The 23,296-nt window shown below is 40.8% G+C and overlaps 1 protein-coding gene across 2 annotated transcripts; it reads left to right on the top strand.

Annotated features, from left to right (window-relative positions):
* The first annotated feature begins 1,924 nt into the window (after positions 1-1,924).
* Positions 1,925-14,677, top strand: tcea1 (transcription elongation factor A (SII), 1). 2 transcript variants are annotated; one of them, XM_018094580.2, is made up of 10 exons: positions 1,925-2,234; positions 3,704-3,766; positions 4,950-5,055; positions 6,113-6,194; positions 7,257-7,402; positions 9,220-9,276; positions 10,030-10,184; positions 10,817-10,963; positions 12,728-12,799; positions 13,463-14,677. In XM_018094580.2, the coding sequence occupies exons 1-10, from the start codon at positions 2,160-2,162 to the stop codon at positions 13,469-13,471; spliced, it is 912 nt and encodes a 303-aa protein (XP_017950069.1). In that variant the 5' UTR covers positions 1,925-2,159; the 3' UTR covers positions 13,472-14,677.
* Positions 14,678-23,296: the final 8,619 nt, after the last annotated feature.

Raw genomic sequence — 23,296 nt, 5'->3', positions numbered from 1 at the left:
TGTGTGAAAGAGCCCTCAGCCAGCTATTCCTTTATAATACAACAAGGCTTTGGGGTGAAATACCTCCGCATTTCTCGTCACTTTAACAATTAGCAATTTCACTGAATGTAACTATATTTTGTATTAATCTATTAATTATTGTGCAATCTATTATTGTATAGTTCTACTGTATAGCGAACACAAGTAGTGCTTAATGAATAAATATAATCAAGCATACAAATAGTGCAGTTACAGTTTTCCCAGTTTTTGTTTTTAATGTTTTCTTCACCAGTGTAATGAAAATGATTAAAGTTGTATTAGAAAGTTTGTGTCCCTCTAAATCACGTGTCAAACACAAGGCCCGTGTTTTATGTGGCCGGGGTGACTGTGCCTGAACGTGACGGCACCGCTCCAGTCCCAGTGGTGCTGCACGGTCAGGCACGGTCGGCCCACAACTTGGCCTGTGTTTTAGGTTTCGGCCCCCTTATGTAACTGAATTTGACACCCCTGCTCTAAATCTACTCTCCTGAGCTGACATTAAGAGACATTTCTTTCTCCTTCAATCTTACCTCTGGCTTTTTTTGGCCATATAATATATTTTTAAAAACTATTTGGCCCAGGTAATAAAAGATGGAATAAACATGGTGCAACCAATCAGCAGGCCGTTTTAGCTGATCATCTGTTTAATAGCAAACATCTTGTTGGCAGCAATCAGGGTTGCCAGGTTGGCAGTTTTCCCGCCAAATGGGGCTTTAATTTACAGCCCTGGCAGGTTTCCAAAGTAAAAACCCGCCAAGGTACAGTTTTGGGCTATTTTTTGGAGCCTTGGTGGGTTTGTAGTTTGGAAACTAGCAAAAGTTTTTCCCCCCTAGTGGGCCAGTTCCACTGTATGCTGGGTAATGTCGTTTGTATCTAACAATTAGCCTACAGCTAGGATTAATATAAAACTACAATACCCAGCATGCAATTGGACAGTATAGACAGAGGCTCCCATTTCTATTCTATTCAGGCTCAGCCTGTCTGTTCTACAACCTGCTCCCTGCTCTATAGGGTATGGGACTGTACTATTACTTTCTACTCGGATGTGGGGGCAGTTCTGCAGTTGATCCTTAAGCTATAACGAGCAGGATCGGGGCTTCTGAGAGTTGTAGTTCAGTGTACCCATATGTATATCAAGTCTGGGGTTAATGCAACTTGGAATCTGTTTTTGTAGTGACTTCCCAGCTGGACTGGGCACAGAGGGCAGGGAATTATCAGCCTTCCCAGTAACTGGAGAGGGGGTACAGGGCATGGGTAGTGATCATACGCACATTGTAAATATTGGGCTATTTTTGGGCTACTTGCAAAGTGGCTTTTGGCTAGTTTTGGGCTGGTTTTAAAACTGACTTTGGCAGGTTTAGAAAAATAAATCTGGCAACCCTGACAGCAATGGATTACTGCCCCTGGACAACACATTTTGCTACTGCAAATGGGGATTAGTGCATTTAGCTATGTCCAAATATGCACTAAATTACTTTCATACAGAAGCCTACGTGCAGATCTAGAATTTGTTGTGGGTGTGAGTACACAATAGAGGAAACAGTAGCCAGTGGAAATACACTTATTGCTAATTCTCTCTCTCCTGCATTGTTAAATTGCATTGTTCAGGGGATTTCCAACATTTGCGGCAATGCATAGCCATAGCTGCAATAGTGTCACCTAATGGCGGGAGGTGGAACTGCTGTTCATTCGGCTCATGTTAATAGTAGAAAGTCCCGACAAATATTCACGCAGTGCCTTCCTCTTTCCATGTACCCCCATGGCGTATAACCAAATACACTAATGGAAGCAGTCTGTAATATCCTACGCTACTAATCAGATAAAATGATACGGACTAAGCTTAGTTTTTTTTTGTGTTCGACGCCATATTTGTCTTACGTCACTTCCTGTGTGTAAGACACGCCAAAGGGGTACCTACACTCACAGTGACAGTAGACCCACTGCTACTTCCGTTTGGTCGCACTTAGCTTCCGGTTCGGGCCAAAGGTTTTTAGATGGTGCTTTGCTGAGCGATCGAGCAGGCGGGAAATCAGTCGGGTTAGGGCGGTGTTATTGCCTGTTCCCCGCCTCTTTCCTTGCTGCTGACTGACTGAGCGTGGGGACTATCGGCACGGCGAGCGAGGGCCCGGGGGATCGGAAACATGAGTTCTGCGGCGGGTGATGAAATCATTCACATCGCCAAGAAGATGGAGCGGATGGTGCAGAAGAAAAACACGGTGCGTGGAGGCGGGGCCGCCATTGCTATTCAACCGTCTCCCGTCTGGGTGCAGTTGGCGAGCAAGCCTTACTAGGACGGTGATTCCAAACCCCCTGGCTCCCAGGTGCCAGCGTCCTGTAACTGTAGGCTGAGAGTTGTAGTTTGTTGGGGGCTGGGTGAGAATGTTTCATCAGCTGTGTGTTCAGATTGGCGACATTGCTTGACTGCAGCTGATGCTCCGTTCATCTTTTCCAGCATTCCCCTCATGGAAAATGTTGTTGCACTGAGACACTGAGACTTGTGCATGCCTATATAATAAGTACCACAGTGCCACCGTGCTGCTTTCTCCTCCCACCAAATAGAAATAATTATCCACATTATGTTCACCGACTCCCTCCCCCCCATAAAATGCATTTCCAAACTAAGGACCAGTAGGTATTAATTAAGACACCTATGTTTTTTGTTATTTTTTGCACTAAACCTGACACTTTTGGGAATGAAAGCTGATAAAACTAAGACCAATAGATAAGCCCTCTGTTTAATAAGCTGCTCCTTAACTCAGATGGCAGGGGTTTGTTTATGCAGAACTCTTTATTTGTACTTTAGTGACCAAAAAAAAAGCAGTTTGTCCTTTAGGGCTCTGGCACACAGGAAGATTAGTCACCCGCGACAAAACTCCCTGTTCGCGGGCGACTAATCTCCCCGAGCTGCCATCCCACCGGCGAAAATGTAAGTCGCCGGTGGGATGTGACACACGGGATGGCACACGGTGGCGCGATTTTGCGCAAATCGCCGAAGTTGCCTCGCGAAGTATGCCATCCCACCGGCGACTTACATTTTCGCCGGTGGGATGGAAGGGGAAGGCAAGTCGGGGAGATTAGTCACCCGCGAACAGGGAGTTTTGTTGCGGGCGACTAATCTCCCCGTGTGCCAGAGCCCTTATAATGGGAAGCGTATAGAAAAACATATATATTCAGTAGAAGTTCTGTTTCGTTTGCACAATGTAAATAGGATTTGCTAAAACCCCACATTGCTCATTCTGCAACACGAAGGTTGGTGTTCATTACTGTTCTGGTGTTTTCTTCGTTTTATGTAGGGTGAGGAAAGTATATATCAAATGACTGGTGTCTCAGTGCAAGTCATACTGAAACCAGTCAGAAAAGAGCAGTGTAGAGGGGGCCCATTAGCTCATCTGCAGATTATTATAGTAGAGCTGGCTCTCTGCAGAAGAAGAGAAAATTGCTATACTGGTATTTGTTTATGAAAGTGAACACTGTAAATGTAGTTGTTTAACCTAGTTGCACTACTCTTACTCTGCAGCTGCATGGTCTGGTTAGGCTTTGCATAGTAAATTGTATGTATTGGATATGAGAATTGTGTCTTACTCTCTGAGTGGTGAATGTGCTTCCCCGTGGGATTTGCATTGCAAGCTCAGTACTATATCATAGACAATGCTGTACTTATTGTTGCCTTTATGTTGTTTTGCAGGCAGGAGCTCTGGATTTATTGAAAGAACTTAAAAATCTTCCTATGACCTTGGAGCTGCTTCAGGTATGTGAATAAACAAGCTAGTTGGCTATAGTACAGGTACGGTCTGATTTGTGCACATGGGAATAAATGAAAAAGCAAGATCGTTCTAAATAACTTTCTTTTTTAAGGGGACATAAAGTGTCAATAACAAGTATATAACATTGGATTATACACCTCTAATGGAATATGCAGCATAATTACATTTTGTTCAGCTTTAATGAAATTATCCACAAAGCCTTTACTATTGCCATTCAGCCATTTCATTACTTTTAATATTGCTGCAGTTTCACTCAAGTGAAAGTGAAGTTATTTGCCCATTACATACAAGTAAAGTCTCAACAGTTTCAGTTGGCAGCTGTAACACATGAGGAAGGATTTCACTCTGATATTGTTTTATCTTCCAATGCCTGCAACAGCTGCATCCATGTATGCCAACATTGCTGCAATTGGGAGCCAAGTGTTTTCTTTGTAAAAACAGGTGTTTGGGGGACATAATATAAATAGATCAAAGCAAAGAAATTCCCTGCAATAAAACATGGAAGTGCGTGGCTGCATAGCTAAGATACTAAGAAATCATGTACTTAAATTAAAGGAGTACATATTTAGGATATTTTACCAGGTTACTTATTCAGCATACAGCAGCTAGATTTGCTCTATGTGATTAAAAGGCATGTGTGCCTATCTAAGCAATTTTTCAGTGGTCATCAGTTTTATTTGGTCATGGTTTTTAATTATTTGCCTTCCCATTTTAATACATTCCAGCCTGCAATATTAATTTCTGTTTGGCTGCTGTATTGCAATGACTTTTATATAACGTAGTGCTTTGTATTCGTTGACACTCTTATACTTTGTTTATGATGATTTCATTATACGGTTTGAATACAGAGCATGCATATTAGGCTGAGCCTTGTACCAATGCATGGCTGGATGTCCTCTTGATTATAGTTATGCATGCATAAAAATATGTTGGTATGAATATGAAGTAGCAGAGATTTTATGGCACAGTGCAGTCCCGCTGCATTGGACGTTGTTGGCAGGCACAACAACAACAAAAGCTGTCTCTCAAGTTGGTCTGGCAGTTTCACTTTCGTTTTCTATTCTCGCAGAGTTTATGGCAATTATCCAATTTTAGATAAACCTCTGGTAAATGCCAGTTGTACATCTGCACCTGTATCTGTATTAACATTTCTGTTTTTATGTTTAGTCCACCCGGATTGGAATGTCTGTGAATGCCATCCGTAAACAAAGCGGGGAAGAAGAAGTGACTTCTCTAGCCAAGTCTCTTATCAAGTCCTGGAAAAAGCTCTTAGGTAAAAGAGGCTTTAGAATGTGAGATGGTTTAGGGAATGGGAGTAGTGTATGTTTATTGTTATTATGTTATTAAAATAGTAAAAATGCTTAAATGTGTGCATGTAATCTAGAACAAGAAGTTTTGTGTAATTTAAATTTGCACTACTCCTTTTTTTCCATGAAGATTTGTATTTGTTCCTTGGCTTGTAAAATAAACATGCATGTTTTAGTAAATAGAAAAGCTGAGCTTACCTTCAGCCTCCAAACAAATAGTTTTCAGTGCTTGACACTTCCCACTGCCAATATCTCTGCACACTTTGGTAATGTTTTCCTACTTGGAAAAAGTTTATTTTGCTAAGTCGTACCACTTCCAATTTTCCACTTTAAATTAAAAAATCTACCTCCACCCCTATTTGACATGTTCAAAAGGTGCATAAATACTACTTGAACTTCCAGAAATAAATATAAATGTGTATTGTTTACATATACCTGAATACACAGATTAAAAGTAAACAACATGGTAGACTGCCAGTGCAGCAGGTACTATATTTCCTGCCCCCCCCCCTTAGGCTCACAGTCATGCAACCCCCTCCCTCATTTGTTTCTATTGTAAATTGATGGTAAATGGGACTTAAAATAGGTAGTGTGCAGAAAAGTAGAGGTACTTTTGAGTTTTAGAATTCATCACTTCACAGTGGAACAAGGTGAGAGGAGTTGCATGTGACCTTAATGGTCATTGGGAAATTGTTCATCTGTGTTTCATGGTTTCCTTTCAATCTGTGGAATCAGGTGTGTCTATGTAACAAAAAAATATATTTTTGGGAGTTTTGTGGTTATGAAGGTGGTTCTGTTTTTTTTGTTTTTGTTTTTTTTTATATTGTTTAGCCTGTCTTATCATGTTTGATTCTGCCCCATTAGTAGCTCGCTGGTGTCTAATCCATAGTGTGGATAACAAGTCGTGTTGGATTGTAATAAACACTGTTTATTACAGCTCTCTCCACAGCAACATTTTATTTTTCACCTGTAGTGTAAAAACTCTACCAAATTCATTCTAAATATGATTTTACATCTCTCTAGATGGACCATCAGCTGACATGGAAGAAAAGAGAAAAGATCAACCAGCACCTGCACAGAATAGCCCAGAAGCCAGGGAAGAGAGGTATAATACCATATTTCAACTATTTCAGTTAGCTATGTTCTGTAGCGGTGTTGCTGTCTACAGATAATTCACCCCCCCATGAACCTTTTTTACTGGGGAGGTACCTGTATGTTAAGCACCCCCCATGTATTTATTCACTTCTTTTTTTCCCCAAGGCCAATGGTCCTTCTAGTTTAAAAAAAAAAAAAAGCAATATTTTTTTGGAGAAAGTGTTTACTAGTTTAAAGTTGTTAAATTCCATTAATTCCATTGGTCAATAATTCTATTAGGGAGGCAATTAGTCAACAACAACATGCAACAACTATTGCATTCAACACAGTGCATGTCTATAGGCGACTTGAATTGGTAAAATATTTTGTGCTTTCAGTAGCTAGAAAACATTTTGAGTTAAGAAAAACTAGTTGCATTTTCTAAGCTGGATTCCTATTGGTTAATCTTATTAACATGTCTCAACAGATGTAGAAATCCCAAAGAGTTTATATTACCTTATCCATCTTAATGAAATGAAAGTTAATGAATCCAGCTTAGAAAATGTAACTGTTTAAGAAATCTTTTGGGTTGCCGGTGTTCCATTTTATTGTGTAACTTTTTTTTAGAAAAACAAGAAATGGGCTTTTAGCAGTTTAATTGCACCTTCTCCTGTCCGTATACAGTGTTATTCAGTAGTACATACAATCGGTCAAGAAGCAATATCATACCTTGCTTTGTTGTCCGTTTTGCCCAGATGAGCCTTGACAATCTGCTGGGCTTCACTGTTAAAGAATATACAATTTAGAGAAATGGAGAGCTCCCTCCCTTGACAAAGGTGTTTGAGCCGAAACGTTGGGGTATTCTCTCATGTATTTATTTGCTTTTTGATGGATATACAATGTTTAAAGTTTGATACTTTTTTTCTGTATCATGTTTAAATGAATAAAATGTTTTTTTAATTATAAATACCTCCCTGGGGAAGTTTTTTCTGGTGTGCAGGGTTTTTGTGGGGTTTTCTTCAAGAAACCTTGCATCCTGTTCCAAATCCATGGTCTAGAATACTATGGGAATTTACACTTTATTTTCCAGCAGTTCTAGCACAAACATTAGTGCCCGAAAGGAAGAATGTCCAGCTCCTTCAGACGGCTTCATTACTTCTTTTCCCAGAGCACCTAGTACTTCAGATTCAGTAAGAATTAAATGTCGAGAGCTATTGGCTACAGCACTAAAAACAGGAGGTGAGTTTATGTGCAGCAAAAATTCTCATGATCTTTGTGTTGTCGTTGTTGTATATTTACAATTTTGAACTTTTGGTTTTGTCCTTTTTTAATTATTTAGTTTGGACTGTAATTAAAATTTCTAACTCTGAAGCTGAAAAAGTTTTTCAGTGACTTTATCCACTTTGTTATTATGGCAGTTTTGCTCACCAGCTAACCCCTGTTAATATAATTGGTATTGCCCACCCCCTTTGTTTCTTGAACTTCACACTCCTGGAGGAGATTATATTGGGGTGTAGGACCACTTGTATGTTCACAGGCTTATGAATTTAGTTTATATTTATTACACTTTTCATTACCAATTTCTTTGATTTTTTTTATGACAAGTTCTTTGTATATAAGGTATATAGGACTCTGGAATAACATTTTAGGGAGAGAAGTTAGATATATTTCAGTTACCCAGTACATGGTGTTTTCCAGGGAAACTGTAATTTTTTTCATTACACCAAAAGAAAGTGCCGTATTGTACCAAACACTTTTGTGTAAAATATGTGTAGTACCCAGAAGGGTGGTCCAATAGAATTATTTATGGATCATGCTTTGCTGCTGTCCTGTTGTGATATCTTGCTCAAGATCTAATAGATTGCAACCTAACATTTGGGCACTACCATTTAGGTGGAGTAGACCCATTAATCTGGTTGGCTGATGATTTATATGCATGTCAATACCACTTATTGGACAAACTGAAATAACCAGTATTCAGGTTGTCTAAGCTATACACATTGTCCATGGCTTTGTGTAGTCTTTTATTTAACAGTTAGTTTCATTACTTTGTCTAGACAAAGGAAACGTAGATTCCGATAGAGAGACATGTTTCATAAAGGGAGGATACTTAATAGTAACTTGTGAAGGAAGTTGCCATGATTTGCCATATTATTGTATGGGAAATACATAACATAAATATATATATGTATTGCACAGGTGCCTGTCTTTGGTTGAACGTCTGGGAATTTATAATGCTGACCCAAAACTGGCCTAGCTCCCTAGTGTCTGACTGAGTGAGCATCAGAAGTGCATACATTTGTCTGATAATTAGAAAGCTGCTCCCAGCCCTGTGATTTGGGAACGTTTGGTGGCAGGGTAGACAGGATAGTTTGCTGTGCCAGCAGGGGGTGCACTTGCAGTCTTATTTTTTGTTAGAAGATGTTGTCATGTGCATTTTGGGGTAAGAAACACGTAGTCTTGTTTTGCAATTTTTGTAGTAGGATTTGAGGGTGTTAAATGTTTATGCCCAATTATTGATTAGACTCTAAACTACTAAAATACTCCTAAAAAAACACGGAACTGCTAACAGTTAAACAAGTCAGTTATGATTTTGTGAAGCAGTGTGTGGTCTTACAGATAGTAAAATGTCCTACTGTGTCAATTTTAGATGAAATGGTGGTCTCTGAACTCATAATAATTGGAAAACAAACAAAACTGTACTCTGCAGCAGGGTTGCCACACACCCGGCCCTAGGTCTGAATGTGGCCCTTTAGGAGAATTTTATTACCAGAGTTTCCATTGGGCTTTTTGGACCAAAACAGCGTTGGATTTGACATAAAACACTTAAACACTTTTACAGGAGACCCACACACAAAATTGGTATATATTGAAACAGAAGGGCAAATGAACCTTTTCTTTACTTGATGTTCCGTGTATGGTTAGCTTGCATTTCTGTATTCTGACCCACTTTATGAACAGTGCAGTACAGCACCTGTGTTATTCTGCCCCATGCGCCTTGAAAGAGAATTTGCCAATCAGTTGATTAACCTTTGACATCTTTCTATTCTTTTTAGATGACCACATTGCCATTGGTGCTGATGTTGATGAACTTGGTGCTCAGATCGAGGAAGATATCCTTTTTATTTCATTTTATATAAAAACCATAGTACTTCATCGCACAAATACATTAGACTAAAGAGGGAAAGGCTGTGCCATAAGCTGCTATAAAAGGTGTTGCCTACTAAAGCTGCCTCTTCTAGTACAATGAGTTGCCTATAACATTAATTTCACTTTCAAGTTTTGCATTGAATATAGAGATTTTTTTTGACCCTGCATTGGCTTTTAGTGTATACCTACACTGTAGTTGTATTGTTTCCATTTATTTCATTTTTAAGGGCCTCTGCAGATTGTATTCCCCCCCCATTTTTTTTTTTTTTTTTTTTTTGTGCTTCTCCTAGCTTCAGTGAAGGTTATACTGATTCACTTTTTACTATGCCATGCCAACATGGGCATGGCATAGTATATAATTAAGGAGACTTGGCAAGATGCCACTATCATTTAGTCAAATGTGGCCTATAAAGCATTTTCTAGACTTACTGTTGTGTAGAACAGCACCCTTAGATTTCTTAAAGGCACAACAGTGGGGTTAATTTATAAACACAGGGCGAATTTGCCCATGGGCATTAACCCATAGCAATCAATCAGTGCTTTGCATCTTTCAGCCACCTGCAGGTTGCACGATGAAAGTACACATTTGATTGGTTACCATGGGTTACTGCCCAGGTGCAAATTTGCCCAGTGTTTATAAATGAGCCCCAGGGAGCTGTTAGCTTTGTTGGCTAATATCAAGTCTTAAGCAGCAATATTCCTTAAGTCCCTTGCACCAGTATTTCAAGAATTCAAAAACACAGAAGCAAAATACAAAAACAGAATCCGGAGCAGAATTGCAAACCTCAAGGATGCAAAAAATCCAAACCTGAGAAGAAATGTTCTATGTGGAAACATTGCTCCTGATTTGTTTGCAAGAATGTCTGCAGAGGTATGAGTTGAGTTTCTTCAGCTTGGCTTTATGCTTGCACTTGCAGAAAGATGAAAACACGTGCTGCACACCAGTAATCCATTTATTAATAAAGAAATCCGGCCACTTTAGTACCTGTGAGGTAGCATTCTGAGCAGAGTTGTCCCTTGAGCAATATGCTTTGTTTCCAGTAGGGACTAGATACAAATGTACCCATGATGTAAAAAGCCATAATGAGTGACTGGTAAACATGCAGCTGGGTTCTTTTGGTCTTCACCTGTTATTCTCCAATGGTTTTTATGTGGTAATAGTGGCTTCCTGCGTTTATACTTTCTTGCTGTTGATTTAACAGCGGCTTTACTGCAATACCCACACATTTGTGTAACGCTAACAGATTTCTTCTGAAAAGGTATTTTGTTTGTTAAAGTAAAGAACAGTTATTTTTTTTCATAAAGTTCCATCGTATTTCCAGGACCCATTTATCTAATAAAAGGGTTACAGAAAAATGGAAACATTGTTTTATTAGCCGTTCAGCTATACAGTCAACAATATCTATCTCAGCAAACAGGTTTCATATCCTACTGTAACCCTTGCCCTGCTGTAACTACTGTAGCCAGTTAGAAACTTAATATTTTTCCTCCTTTCTTGTGCAGGAAATGGCTAGTGATGAGCTGAAAGAAATGCGTAAAAATCTGACCAAAGAGGCTATCCGAGAGCATCAGATGGCCAGGACAGGAGGCACAGAGACTGACCTGTTCACCTGCGGGAAATGCAAAAAGAAGAATTGCACTTACACCCAGGCAAGTCAGACAGTAGATAGGAACAGTTTAGAGGGGATGTTCCACTTGCTGCACTAGAGGAGCCAAAAATTTTAATTTTAAAGTTCCTTTTGCTCTCCCCTGGTAACTTGCGGGCACTGCCACCTTGCCTCATGGTAACAGTGCCCCTCCAGAGTATATTACAGGTATGGGACCCATAATACAGGATGCTCGGGACCTGGGGTTTTCTGGATAAGGGGTCTTTCCGTAATTCGGATCTCCTACCTTAAGTCTGCTTAAAAAATAATTTAAATATTAAGTAAACCCAATAGGCTTGTTTTGCCTCCAATAAGGATTAATTATATCTTAGTTAGGATCAAGTACGAGGTACTGCTTTATTACAGAGAAAAACAAAACCATTTTTAAAAATGTGAATTATTTGATTAAAATTGAGTCTATGGGAGATGGCCTTTCCGTAATTCGGAACTTTCTGGATAATGGGTTTCCGGGTAAGGGGTCCAATACCTGTACAAAAACAAAACTTTAAGTCCAGGAAACCGTAGAAGCCCTTAGATGCCACTGAGTTAGCTGTGTCCCATCTATACAGCCTTGTGGTAGGCAAGTGCTGGGCAACCTTTAAAGTGGACCTGTCACCCAGACATAAAAAGCTGTATAATAAGTCCTTTTCAAATTAAACAAGAAACCCAAATTGATATTTATATCAACACATCCGAGCCCATTATAAAGGCATTTAAAAATCCCAGCTGTCAATCATTTATTACCCTGCCTTAGGCCCCGCCTCTATGCCTTAGGCATAGAGGCGGGGCAGACAAGTACTTTAAAGGAACAGTAACACCAAAAAATGAAAGAGCTTTAAAGTAATAAAAATATAATGCACTGTTGCCCTGCACTGGTAAAACTGGTGTGTTTGCTACAGTAACACTACTATAATTTATATAATAAGCTGCTGTGTAGCCACGGGGGCAGCCATTCAAGCTGGAAAAAAGGAGAAAAGGCACAGGTTACATAGCAGATAACAGATAAGCTCTGTAGAATACAATAGTGTTTTATCTGTTATCTGCTATGTGCCTGTGCCTTTTCTCCTTTGAATGGCTGCCTCCATGGCTACATAGCAGCTTATTTATATAAATTATAGTAGACTTTCTGAAGTAAACACACAACTTTTTCCAGTGCAGGGCAGCAGCACATTATATTTTAGTTACTTTTATACACTTTCATTTTTTGGTGTTACTGTTCCTTTAAATTTCAAGTCAGCTCTCTCTTTTCCCCTCCCTCCTAGCCATTTAATCGTGCAGCCAGTACATGGGCCTGGGCATCAGGTCCCCCATTCTGGCACATACACAAGATTTGTGGTGATACAAAGCTTGCCTTAATAAGTGTCCACAAAATGGCACCTTCCTATTTGATGTGATTGTGTAATTCCAGGACGGAAGGAAACAAGATTTATATTAATTATATAATGTGAAGTTTATTTTGCTTAACAAACACAATAGAAAAGAATTTCAAATTATATCTTAGGGTGACAGGTCCCCTTTAACCCATCACATTACACCTACCTGAATCCTACCAATAGCCACTAGTTGTTAAGGTAGGTGATATTTGTTCAATAAAAACCTATTGCTTTACAGTACTGTCTCTCAGCAAGTGTGGATTTGTGTGTTTCAGAATAAACATAGGCCTTAAAGATTTGGGTTTCGGGTTATTGTCCAGCATTGTAGTAACTACAGCTAAGGTTTAAGTGACTATCATTCATTTATGAGAATTTTTATTTTCTGCTTGATATAGGTTCAGACCCGAAGCGCTGATGAACCGATGACAACATTTGTCTTTTGTAACGAGTGTGGAAACAGATGGAAGGTAAGTTCTTTGTTCATTGCTATGTTTGTAGAATACCGTTTAGCCTGTATCTGTATTGAAGCATTCCCCGTATATCCACTTAAAGGGATGAAGGGATGTTGCTGTTTGATATACACCCTGCCCCCCCCCCCTATTTTCAAATCCTTTTTCATTCTTAGTTTTTATTTGTTGATGCATTTGTGGTTATTTCTTCATTTGTTTGTACTTTGATGAGAATTTCTGCTTATATTGAGGCTTATTTAGTAAGACTTTTCTGTGTTTCTAGATTTAGAAATTAGGTATTTGTTTTAATTCAATAACTTCCCAACTCTCAACACACCAGTTAGAGGATAGCTCCACTAACTCCCCTAATTTGCAAGTGTAGCTAAATACATTGTGAACTCTGGTAAGTGACCCACAAGTAGAGGCTTGTCTGTAGCGTGCAACAATACGCAGGGCTCTACAAACAATTCTCACGTGCAGTTCACAAAAAACAGGTAAGGCTTGCCCTTCGGGAGAGTCTTATCTATGTCAGAACATATCATGGTGGAGCAGCTGGATGCTTATTCCCATAGGTATGCTGCTACACGCCAAGATGTGGCCATTTGCTACATATTGTTATATGTGTAATAGATCTTCTGTTACGTACTTGTCACTTTATATCTTAATGTCCTTCTCTTGCAGTTTTGCTAATGGGAGAAGACACCACTACATCTAGAAAAAAAGAAAGGAAGAGACCATTTTGTAACTAGCCAAATCTTGTAGATTTCCGCAGAGAAGTTCCAATCCGGATTTATCCATAGGACTTGCTGGGTTTTTAAGTTCGATCACTTTGTGAAATAGTTTTCTTTCACAGCAGGGAGAGTATGCACCAATTTTTATGGTGCATGTTTAAAAAAACAAAAAAGAAAGAAAAAAAAATGTTTTTATAACTGAGGCAGCATTAAACTTTTATTGATACAGTTGTGCCATTCGTTCCCTTGCTTTTGGCGTTAGAGCTTCCATAGAACTACTCCTGATCGTAGTCCTTTTCCCTAACTTATAAATACTTTGTGTTTCTTATAAAGTGGCATTATACACCACTGTCTGCTTGCAGGTACGGCCCAGCGTCATGCAGCATCTGGTGAAATATTGAATACTATGTGGTCCAATTTCCAGGCCAATTGCACATTTTCTGCTGCGCTTTTCCTATGAATTTTAAGCCCTGTGATGTCGGGTCATGCAGCTCACATCTCTTTGGAGAATAAGCATATAAAGGAGAGTCAAACTCGAAATATTATTTTTAAATACTTGATTCCCAATAGGGTTGGTTACTTTTTTTGCTGTGCTTTAGAATTTTGTTCTTTGCTAGTGGTGTCAGGTTTTCCTGTCACTGCCATGAGCACAGATGAAAGCAGACTTTAGTGGACCTGCCTTGATGAAAATGTTTGCGTCACTGTGCCCAGACAGAAGTGCTGCCTGATCTGCGTTCCCTTGTAACAGTGGGCTGCACTTATCAAATTGCTATGGGGGGGTGGGTTAACAGCCATTTAATAAATAAAGTGTTATCCTGAAACATGGCAAGTGGATTCTCACTAATATGCTACCTTATGTCAGATGTTAAAATAATGTATCTTCTTGGCAATGTTGCTTTGCACTAGGTCCCTGTACGTCACAACTGTTAGTAGAATATAAGTTGGCAGTCAGTGTTTGCTTTCTTCTCCCCCTGGGTTTAGAGTGTGCTAGTTTTAATGGTTTATTGACATGCGCAATCCAGTTTCATAGTGAGAAATACTGTACACCGGATTTCATGGAACACACCCTAAAAATGTCGTTCTACTGTGCTCTGTCCCAACCATCATTTTATGTTCATACCTGTAAGCTGTAATGTTCTCTAAGTAAATGCCTTTGATTACTTTATTTTTAGTTATGTGTGTATGTTGCTGAAAAGCCAAGTATTTTGTATTCTATGTACGTCAGAAGAATAAATGGCTGTAAAATGGCCAGAGGTTTGGTCTCCAATAAGGAGAAATTTTAACCCCACTTAACAGATATGCAGGGCAGTTAGAGCAGGATGATACATCATTTGTGGCGCATACAGCCTGATGCCCTATTGACAGGCCTTATAACACACTTCCAGGGTAAAAGGGTCATGTCGAGAAGCTGAATAGAGAGCAGATGTCAAATGGCTTCTTAATTAAAAGGGCACCAAAGGTAATTACACCTTCCTTCTGTGTTACACAACCATAGTTTCTATCTATGTACCCTTTTACAAACTGATGACTAGGGTATAAGATGTTGTGCTTTTACCCCCTGCTTTATGTTTAGAGATGGGAATGTCAATACACAGTGCAGTAATACACACAGAGGTAATAGTCTTATATTACAGGTACCAGCTGGTGCAGCTTTTGCCCCAAAACCACAGTCAGTATTGCAGTTAGAGATTGCTTGCTCGGTTTGTTTGGTATAGATTTTGGTGGTACATGAGTTCTAAATATTAGTGCAGTAGACCACCTTTATACAATGTGTCTGTGTGTACACTTCCCCTTGGTGTATATATGTGCCTGCTCAGTTATGATAGGGCTTTTTTAGCATTAAGGGGGAAACCATTGCATGTTATTATGATTAAAACCTGTGTTTTTGAAGAACTTTCACTGTAAATCTCTTGAAACCCCACCATTTTATCTTCACGTTTCAATGTTTTCTGCCTCTGTAAAACAGGAACCGATACCAGACTGTGGGTGAAGCTCTGTAGTCAAGCACAGCTGAACACTTGCAACTCTTTGTTGGCTGTTATGCTTATAGAGGGACTAAATACAAAAAAAACACTCCCCTAACCACAGCATGGGGCAGTTTGGTACTGATGGTCTAGAACAGTGCTGTCCAACTGGTGGCCCTCGACCCCCCCCCTCTGTGTGGCCCCCCCCCACCTGTCTGTCTGCTTTGGCTTAACTTTGTGTTATCTTTAAATGGTATCAGTACTGAGATTAACTGGCCCCCTCAGATTCACACCTCAGATTCAGGCTGTAATCCCTCTGTATTGTTTAAAAATGTTATCCCCTGTGTTGTTCACTCCCTGCAGTGTTCACACCTCAGGCTCAGGCTATAATCACCCACATTGTTCACCTCTTCACACCTCAGACATTGTATGTACTGCCTGGCCTATGCTGCCTGTGTATAGGCAGCATAGGGCAGGGAGGGTATGGCACCCACAGGCAGCATAGGGCAGGGAGGGTATGGCAACCACAGGCTGCATAGGGCAGGCAGAGTGCTGCCTGTGTGTGCCATACTTTGCCTACCCTATGCTGCCTGTGTGTGCCATACTCTGCCTGCCCTATGCTGCCTGTGGGAGGTGAACCTGGCAGGGGTTTGTTAGCAGTTGGAAATAGCCATTAAATGGTCCCTAAGGTGTGTAATTATATGCTGGGGGTTGCTGTGCTATCCACAGGGGAAGAGGCATATGGATTTAAGGGTGTGTCTTAATATGACATAATATAATTCTTTAACACATGAATGATGTTTGATATCCCTGCAGCGACCATTGTGATAAAATGGGTGTGGTTTAAAATGGGGGAGTGGCCAAAACTGGCTTCCATTAGCGGCCCTTCACCATGTATGCAAGAGAAATTCTGGCCCTGAAATTCTGGACAGCACTGGTCTAGAACATTACACAAAGTTTGTGGCAGTTTGGTACTGTTGGCCCAATACACAGTGAGAGGCAGGGAAGCAGAGTTAAATGCATTGGTAGTTTCACTTAGAATGTCCTTAGACATATGCCTTATTCCCCCAGAAAACAAAGAATAGCTTTGGGGCTAATTCCAGTTATATTACTGCAATATGCAAAGATAATTGCAGGTACAAAAGCACCCAGGAAGCAGACCCCGTAACATCTATTAGAGATGTGTATAAATAATGCTCCACTCTTCTTTCCCTTCTGTTTTTTTTTTGTCTCTCTCCTCTGAGTCATATTGTCTTTTTTTTTTTTTGCTTTTTTTGTAGAATTTATATTGTTCTGTTTTCTCCCCCTTTCCTGATATGTTGGATATACATAAAAGACCACATGCTGAAGTAGCAGCTCTGATGCTTTATCTATTTTCTGACATTTTGCGGCAGGTGGATGATCATCAGAGATTTCATAGTGTTATTGCGGAGGTGTCTGTGTTTATAGCGATGAGCAGTGTGGGGGCAGCTCATGGTCTCCAGGAGATTCCGTTTTATTGCATCACTCATGCTTTCTCTTACTCTCACATTCAGGGCAGGTAGAGCATTTGGCAGACAGGGTTGTTTACCAGGGGTGAAAATTCTGAAATGAGGGCCTTAATGGGAACAGATTGGAACCCTTGTTCAGGGGCCCTTTTTTTTTTTTTTTTTTGCTGTTGCAGCTTTTCCACCAAACACAAACTGCTCTGTGTTGCAGTCTGTCTTCCCTTGCCCCCACCAATATGGCAGACCAATAAATTACTTTGCTCAAAGTGAGCTAATAACATCTCTGTCTCAGATCACTCTCCATTTGTTATCACATCTGACTTTTCCAAGGTTTGATTTAAAAATGAAGCCAACTTGAGCAACTGATGATCTGGTATCATAGAGATCCACAGAGATTCAGTTCAACAGGTGGCAAAATGCCTGGGGTTAAGGCACCGTACCATAAAAGTGATACCCCCCCTCCCAATGATAATATTCTCTAATATCAAACTCTGGGCTAGCGCCTTGTCTGTCATCACTGGGATCTCTTGTTGCTGCCCTGCCCCGGAACATAGAGGTGTGGCACTTAATAGAATAGTCCCCTGGGTCCACTAGGTTAGTGATTATAATTGTAAGTTTAGTTGAAATAGATGCACTACTATCAAGTTCACCCCTTAATGTCTATATGAAACCTGCCTAAATGTTAGTTGTTCCAGAGGAAGGAAAAAAACCCTTCCAATGTCTCTATAATTTGCTGCAAAGTAGGAAAAAAAAACTTCCTCACTCCAAGATGGCAATTACTGTATCTAATATATCAGCCAGTACGACTGATTCAGGGAGAGACTTCCACAACTTCACAGCTCTCACAGTAACAAACCCTTTCCAAATATTTAGATGGAACCTCCTTTCTTCTAATGGGAATGGGTGCCCTTATGTCTGCTGGAAGACCTACTGGTAAATAAAGCATTAGAGACGTTATTATAATCACTGGTGTTGGCCTTCCCAGTGATAAATCCTTTCCTTGTCCTTTAAAGTCAAAGGAGGAACAATTTTCCGAATTTTGTCACCCACTAAGTACATTGCACTTATGGTAGAGTTTTACTTGTGACATTTCATAGTTGCCTGGTTACTGTATGCCTTGGTTTGCTAATAGGGGAGCATGTTGGAAAATGACAGTTCTAGTTAGTGATTAAAATACTCTCTTAGTACTTGTGTATATATATATATATATATATATATATATATTTCTGTTCAGTTAAAAGTACAAGTTATTTTACAGATAGAGAATTGTTTACAGTGACAAAATGCAAACAATTGATTTCATATGTGTACACCCCCCTTTAATATAGTATGCCTAAATCATCTCTGGTGCAGTCAGTTACATGATTAGTTAAAGGGGACCTGTCACCCAGACATAAAAAGCTGTATAATAAAAGTCTTGTTCAAATTAAACATGGAATCCAAATTCCTTTTTTTATTAACACATCCAAACCCATTATAAAGACAGCCAAAAATCCCGGCTGTCAATCATATATTGCTTGCCCCTCCTCTATGCCTTAGGCATAGAGGCGGGGCAGACAATAACTTTAACTTTCCATTCAGCACTTTCTAAATGTCACTGCACTCCTCACTTTCCCCCTCCCTCCTCATCATCTAATTGTGTAACCTGTGCATGGGTTTGAGCATCTGGCCCTCAATTCAATCATATAAACAAGATTTTGGCAGGATGCAAAGCTTCTCTAAATAACACAAAATGGTGCCTGCCTTCTAGCTGGGATTGTGTAATTCCAAGACTGAAGGAAACAATATTTCAATTATTTATATAGCGTAAGTGAAGTTTATTTTACTCAACTAACATTGTAGAACTAAATTTGGAATTATTTCTTAAGGTGACAGGTCCCCTTTAAATGGAAATCACCTATGTGTAGTCATAAGGTTTCAAGTGAAGTGTAATATAAATACTTGTGTATCAGAAAGGCCCAACTTCTTGTGAGTCAGTGTCGTGGCATATGTTACACCATGAATGAGGACTAAGGAATACTTTGAGCAATGCCACGAGAAGGTGGTGCAAAAAGCACAAGTCTGACCAAGTCACCGAATATCTCTTGGAATACGGTTGAATCATTAATTAGGATCTAGAGTATGGCACAGCTGTAAATCTGCCAAGTTGTCCACAAAAAGTGAGTGATAATACAAGGAGACTAGTTTAGGAGACCACCAAGAGACCTATGACAACTCTGAAGGAGTTCCAAGCCTCTGGCTGAGATTGGCATTACTAACAACTACTGCCTGAGTGGGTCAACAGTCACCTACAGTTTGCCAGAAGGCATGTGGGGACTCTGAAGTCAGCTGGAAGAAGGTTCAGTGGTCTGATGAGATCGTAATAGAGGTTTTTGGCCATCAGACTAAAATCCATGTTTGATGTAAGCCAAACACTGCACATTATCATGAATACATCATTCCCACCATACAGTAGTGCCAGTATTATACTGTGGTGATACTTCTCTGCTCTGTCATTGGAAGGTTTGTGAGAGTAGAATGAAGGCAGCAAAATATAGTAAAATAATGAAGACAAATTGCTGCAAGCTGCATGAAACCTGATCTAAGGGAGAAGATTTGTCTTCCAGCAAGAAAATGAGCCCCAACGCAAAGCCATATATGTTGCTGTCCTGTAGCGGCCGAGAGTCCAGATCTCAATCCAACAGAGAATCTGTGTCCCCATTCAACCTGACAGAGCAGTTTTGGAAAGAGAATTAGGGAAAAAAGTCAGGGTCCAGATGTGCAAAACCGATCCACAAACTCAAGCCTGCAAAAGATGCATCTACTAAATACTGATTTGAAGAGGACGTAGAGCAAACTATGTGTTTTGTTTTTTATTGTAGTTAATGTAGTTACTTTGCAGAGCTTCCATGATCAATGACACTAAAACATGAAAACTTCCAAGGGGAGTGAGTACTTTTTGTAGGAAGTTTATTTACATGAAACATCAGTGCTATACACTGTACAAGCTGCAGGGCGCTGTTTGTTTATATGCTTTTCCAATAAAGGGTGGTTAATCCTGGGTTCTGGTGCGGAACACTGGCACTGAGCCGGAGAGTATATCTAGAATCCCCAAGATAGGACTGCTGTTGTCTGGCAGAAAGCAAATAGAAATAGTCACGACTGCCAAGAAATGGATTCCCTTATGCAAACGTACAGAGCAACAACTTTTTCTAAAGGAACCAGAGCTGGGCTGACAGATGTTATCTCAGCCACAACCACCCCCCATCCGCCTGTTAGAAGCGACCCACTGCCAGGCTCGATCCCCCTTTCCCCTGCAACGAGCTTCCATACTTGATCCCTCTTTCCCCCTGCAACCAGCTTCCATACTTGATCCTTCTTTCCCCCCGCAACCAGCTTCCATACTTGATCCCTCTTTCCCCCTGCAACCAGCTTCCATACTTGATCCCTCTTTCCCCCCGCAACCAGCTTCCATACTTGATCCCTCTTCCCCCCCGCAACCAGCTTCCATACTTGATCCCTCTTTCCCCCCGCAACCAGCTTCCATACTTGATCCCTCTTTCCCCCTGCAACCAGCTTCCATACTTGATCCCTCTTTCCCCCCGCAACCAGCTTCCATACTTGATCCCTCTTCCCCCCCGCAACCAGCTTGCATACTTGATCCCTCTTTCCCCCCGCAACCAGCTTCCATACTTGATCCCTCTTTCCCCCCGCAACCAGATTCCATACTTGATCCCTCTTTCCCCCCGCAACCAGCTTCCATACTTGATCCCTCTTTCCCCCTGCAACCTGCCTCTTGAGCTGATCTCTCCTTTACCCTCACAACCAGCTGCCAGACCTGATACCCCTTTTTCCCCACAACTGGCTATCAGACTGATCCCACTTTCCCCCCACAACCAGATGCCAGATCCAATCCCCCTTTCCCCCCAACCAGCCTCTAGACTTGATGCCCTTTATCCCATGCAACAGGCTGCTATACCCAATCCTACTTCCTGTTTGCCACAGCAGCTTCTCCCAGAAGCCCCTCATTCCTAAGTGCTCTGGGCATAGAAAATATTGTAGGAACTTTGCCATTTTTGCCACCTAAATTGTGCCCCCCCCAAGTTGTGCCCTAGGCACCTGCCTACCCCTATTTCCGGTGCTGAAAAGAACACATTTTCCCACAAAGTTTAAGCAATAATACACACTATTTGCAAAACAAAAAAATTGGATTTTGTTGACAGTAATCCCTTTAATGAGCCTGGCTTGTAATGTTCTGCAGTTACAGTGGCTTGCAAAAGTATTCGGCCCCCTTGAACTTTTCCACATTTTGTCACATTACAGCCACAAACATGAATCAATTTTATTGGAATTCCACGTGAAAGCCCAATACAAAGTGGTGTACACGTGAGAAGTGGAACGAAAATTATACATGATTCCAAACATTTTTTACAAATAAATAACTGCAAAGTGGGGTGTGCGTAATTATTCAGCCCCCTTTGGTCTGAGTGCAGTCAGTTGCCCATAGACATTGCCTGATGAGTGCTAATGACTAAATAGAGTGCACTTGTGTGTAATCTAATGTCAGTACAAATACAGCTGCTCTGTGACGGCCTCAGAGGTTGTCTAAGAGAATATTGGGAGCAACAACACCATGAAGTCCAAAGAACACACCAGACAGGTCAGGGATAAAGTTATTGAGAAATTTAAAGCCGGCTTAGGCTACAAAAAGATTTCCAAAGCCTTGAACATCCCACGGAGCCCTGTTCAAGCGATTCAGAAATGGAAGAAGTATGGCACAACTGTAAACCTACCAAGACAAGGCTGTCCACCTAAACTCACAGGCTGAACAAGGAGAGCACTGATCAGAAATGCAGCCAAGAGGCCCATGGTGACTCTGGACGAGCTGCAGAGATCTACAGCTCAGGTGGGGGAATCTGTCCATAGGACAACTATTAGTCATGCACAAAGTTGGCCTTTATGGAAGAGTGGCAAGAAGAAAGCCATTGTTAACAGAAAACCATAAGAAGTCCCGTTTGCAGTTTGCCACAAGCCATGTGGGGGACACAGCAAACATGTGGAAGAAGGTGCTCTGGTCAGATGAGACCAAAATGGAACTTTTTGGCCAAAATGCAAAACGCTATGTGTGGCGGAAAACTAACACTGCCCATCACTCTGAACACACCATCCCCACTGTCACATATGGTGGTGGCAGCATCATGCTCTGGGGGTGCTTCTCTTCAGCAGGGACAGGGAAGCTGGTCAGAGTTGATGGGAAGATGGATGGAGCCAAATACAGGGCAATCTTGGAAGAAAACCTCTTGGAGTCTGCAAAAGACTTGAGACTGGGGCGGAGGTTCACCTTCCAGCAGGACAACAACCCTAAACATAAAGCCAGGGCAACAATAGAACGGTTTAAAACAAAACATATCCATGTGTTAGAATGGCCCAGTCACAGTCCAGATCTAAATCCAATCGAGAATCTGTGGCAAGATCTGAAAACTGCTGTTCCCAAAAGCTGTCCATCTAATCTGACTGAGCTGGAGCTGTTTTGCAAAGAAGAATGGGCAAGGATTTCAGTCTCTAGATGTGCAAAGCTGGTAGAGACATACCCTAAAAGACTGGCAGCTGTAATTGCAGCAAAAGGTGGTTCTACAAAGTATTGACTCAGGGGGCTGAATAATTACGCACACCCCACTTTGCAGTTATTTATTTGTAAAAAATGTTTGGAATCATGTATGATTTTCGTTCCACTTCTCACGTGTACACCACTTTGTATTGGTCTTTCACGTGGAATTCCAATAAAATTGATTCATGTTTGTGGCTGTAATGTGGCAAAATGTGGAAAAGCTCAAGGGGGCCGAATACTTTTGCAAGCCACTGTATTTTCAAGTTGGATTTGTAGGTGGGCAAAACTGGAATGATAATTGCACCCTCGCTGGTCGGGTGACTATCACTGGAAAATGCTGCCACATTTGAGAGGTGCTGCACATTGAGGCTCAACAACAGCTGGAGGCCTGCAATTTAGACATTCATTATGGGTACTAGGAAAGATACAATATATGCCATTGGTACATTCACATTCTATTTATGCCCCTAGAACACATCCTTAGTGAGTCGGATCAAACATGGAGCAAAATTCAGTTCAGTATTTGGGTGAATCCACTGATTTTGCGCATCTCTAACTGAAACTTCCATGCTGATAAAAATGTTTGTGTGAAACTGGCCCTGTCGTAGTGGAAAACATGCCGTCCCCGTGCTACTGAACAATCATAAAAAATAGCAGGTATAATCTTCTCCCTAATGCATTTAGTTCTGCTCTTGACGTTTAACCTTTCACACTGGGGATTTCTGATGACTGCGCAGTTAAAGCAC

Source organism: Xenopus tropicalis, chromosome 6, assembly GCF_000004195.4.
Source record: "Xenopus tropicalis strain Nigerian chromosome 6, UCB_Xtro_10.0, whole genome shotgun sequence".
NCBI lineage: Eukaryota > Metazoa > Chordata > Amphibia > Anura > Pipidae > Xenopus > Xenopus tropicalis.
This window is presented reverse-complemented; position numbering and strand designations above follow the sequence as displayed.

What these genes read in the sequence shown, in the direction of transcription:
- tcea1 (XM_018094580.2), top strand. Translation starts at nt 2,160, where the DNA reads ATGAGTTCTGCGGCGGGTGATGAAATCATTCACATCGCCAAGAAGATG. An exon ending in TGGTGCAGAAGAAAAACACG is followed by an intron (nt 2,235 to 3,703) that starts GTGCGTGGAGGC and finishes GTTGTTTTGCAG; the next exon opens with GCAGGAGCTCTGGATTTATT. An exon ending in TGACCTTGGAGCTGCTTCAG is followed by an intron (nt 3,767 to 4,949) that starts GTATGTGAATAA and finishes TTTTATGTTTAG; the next exon opens with TCCACCCGGATTGGAATGTC.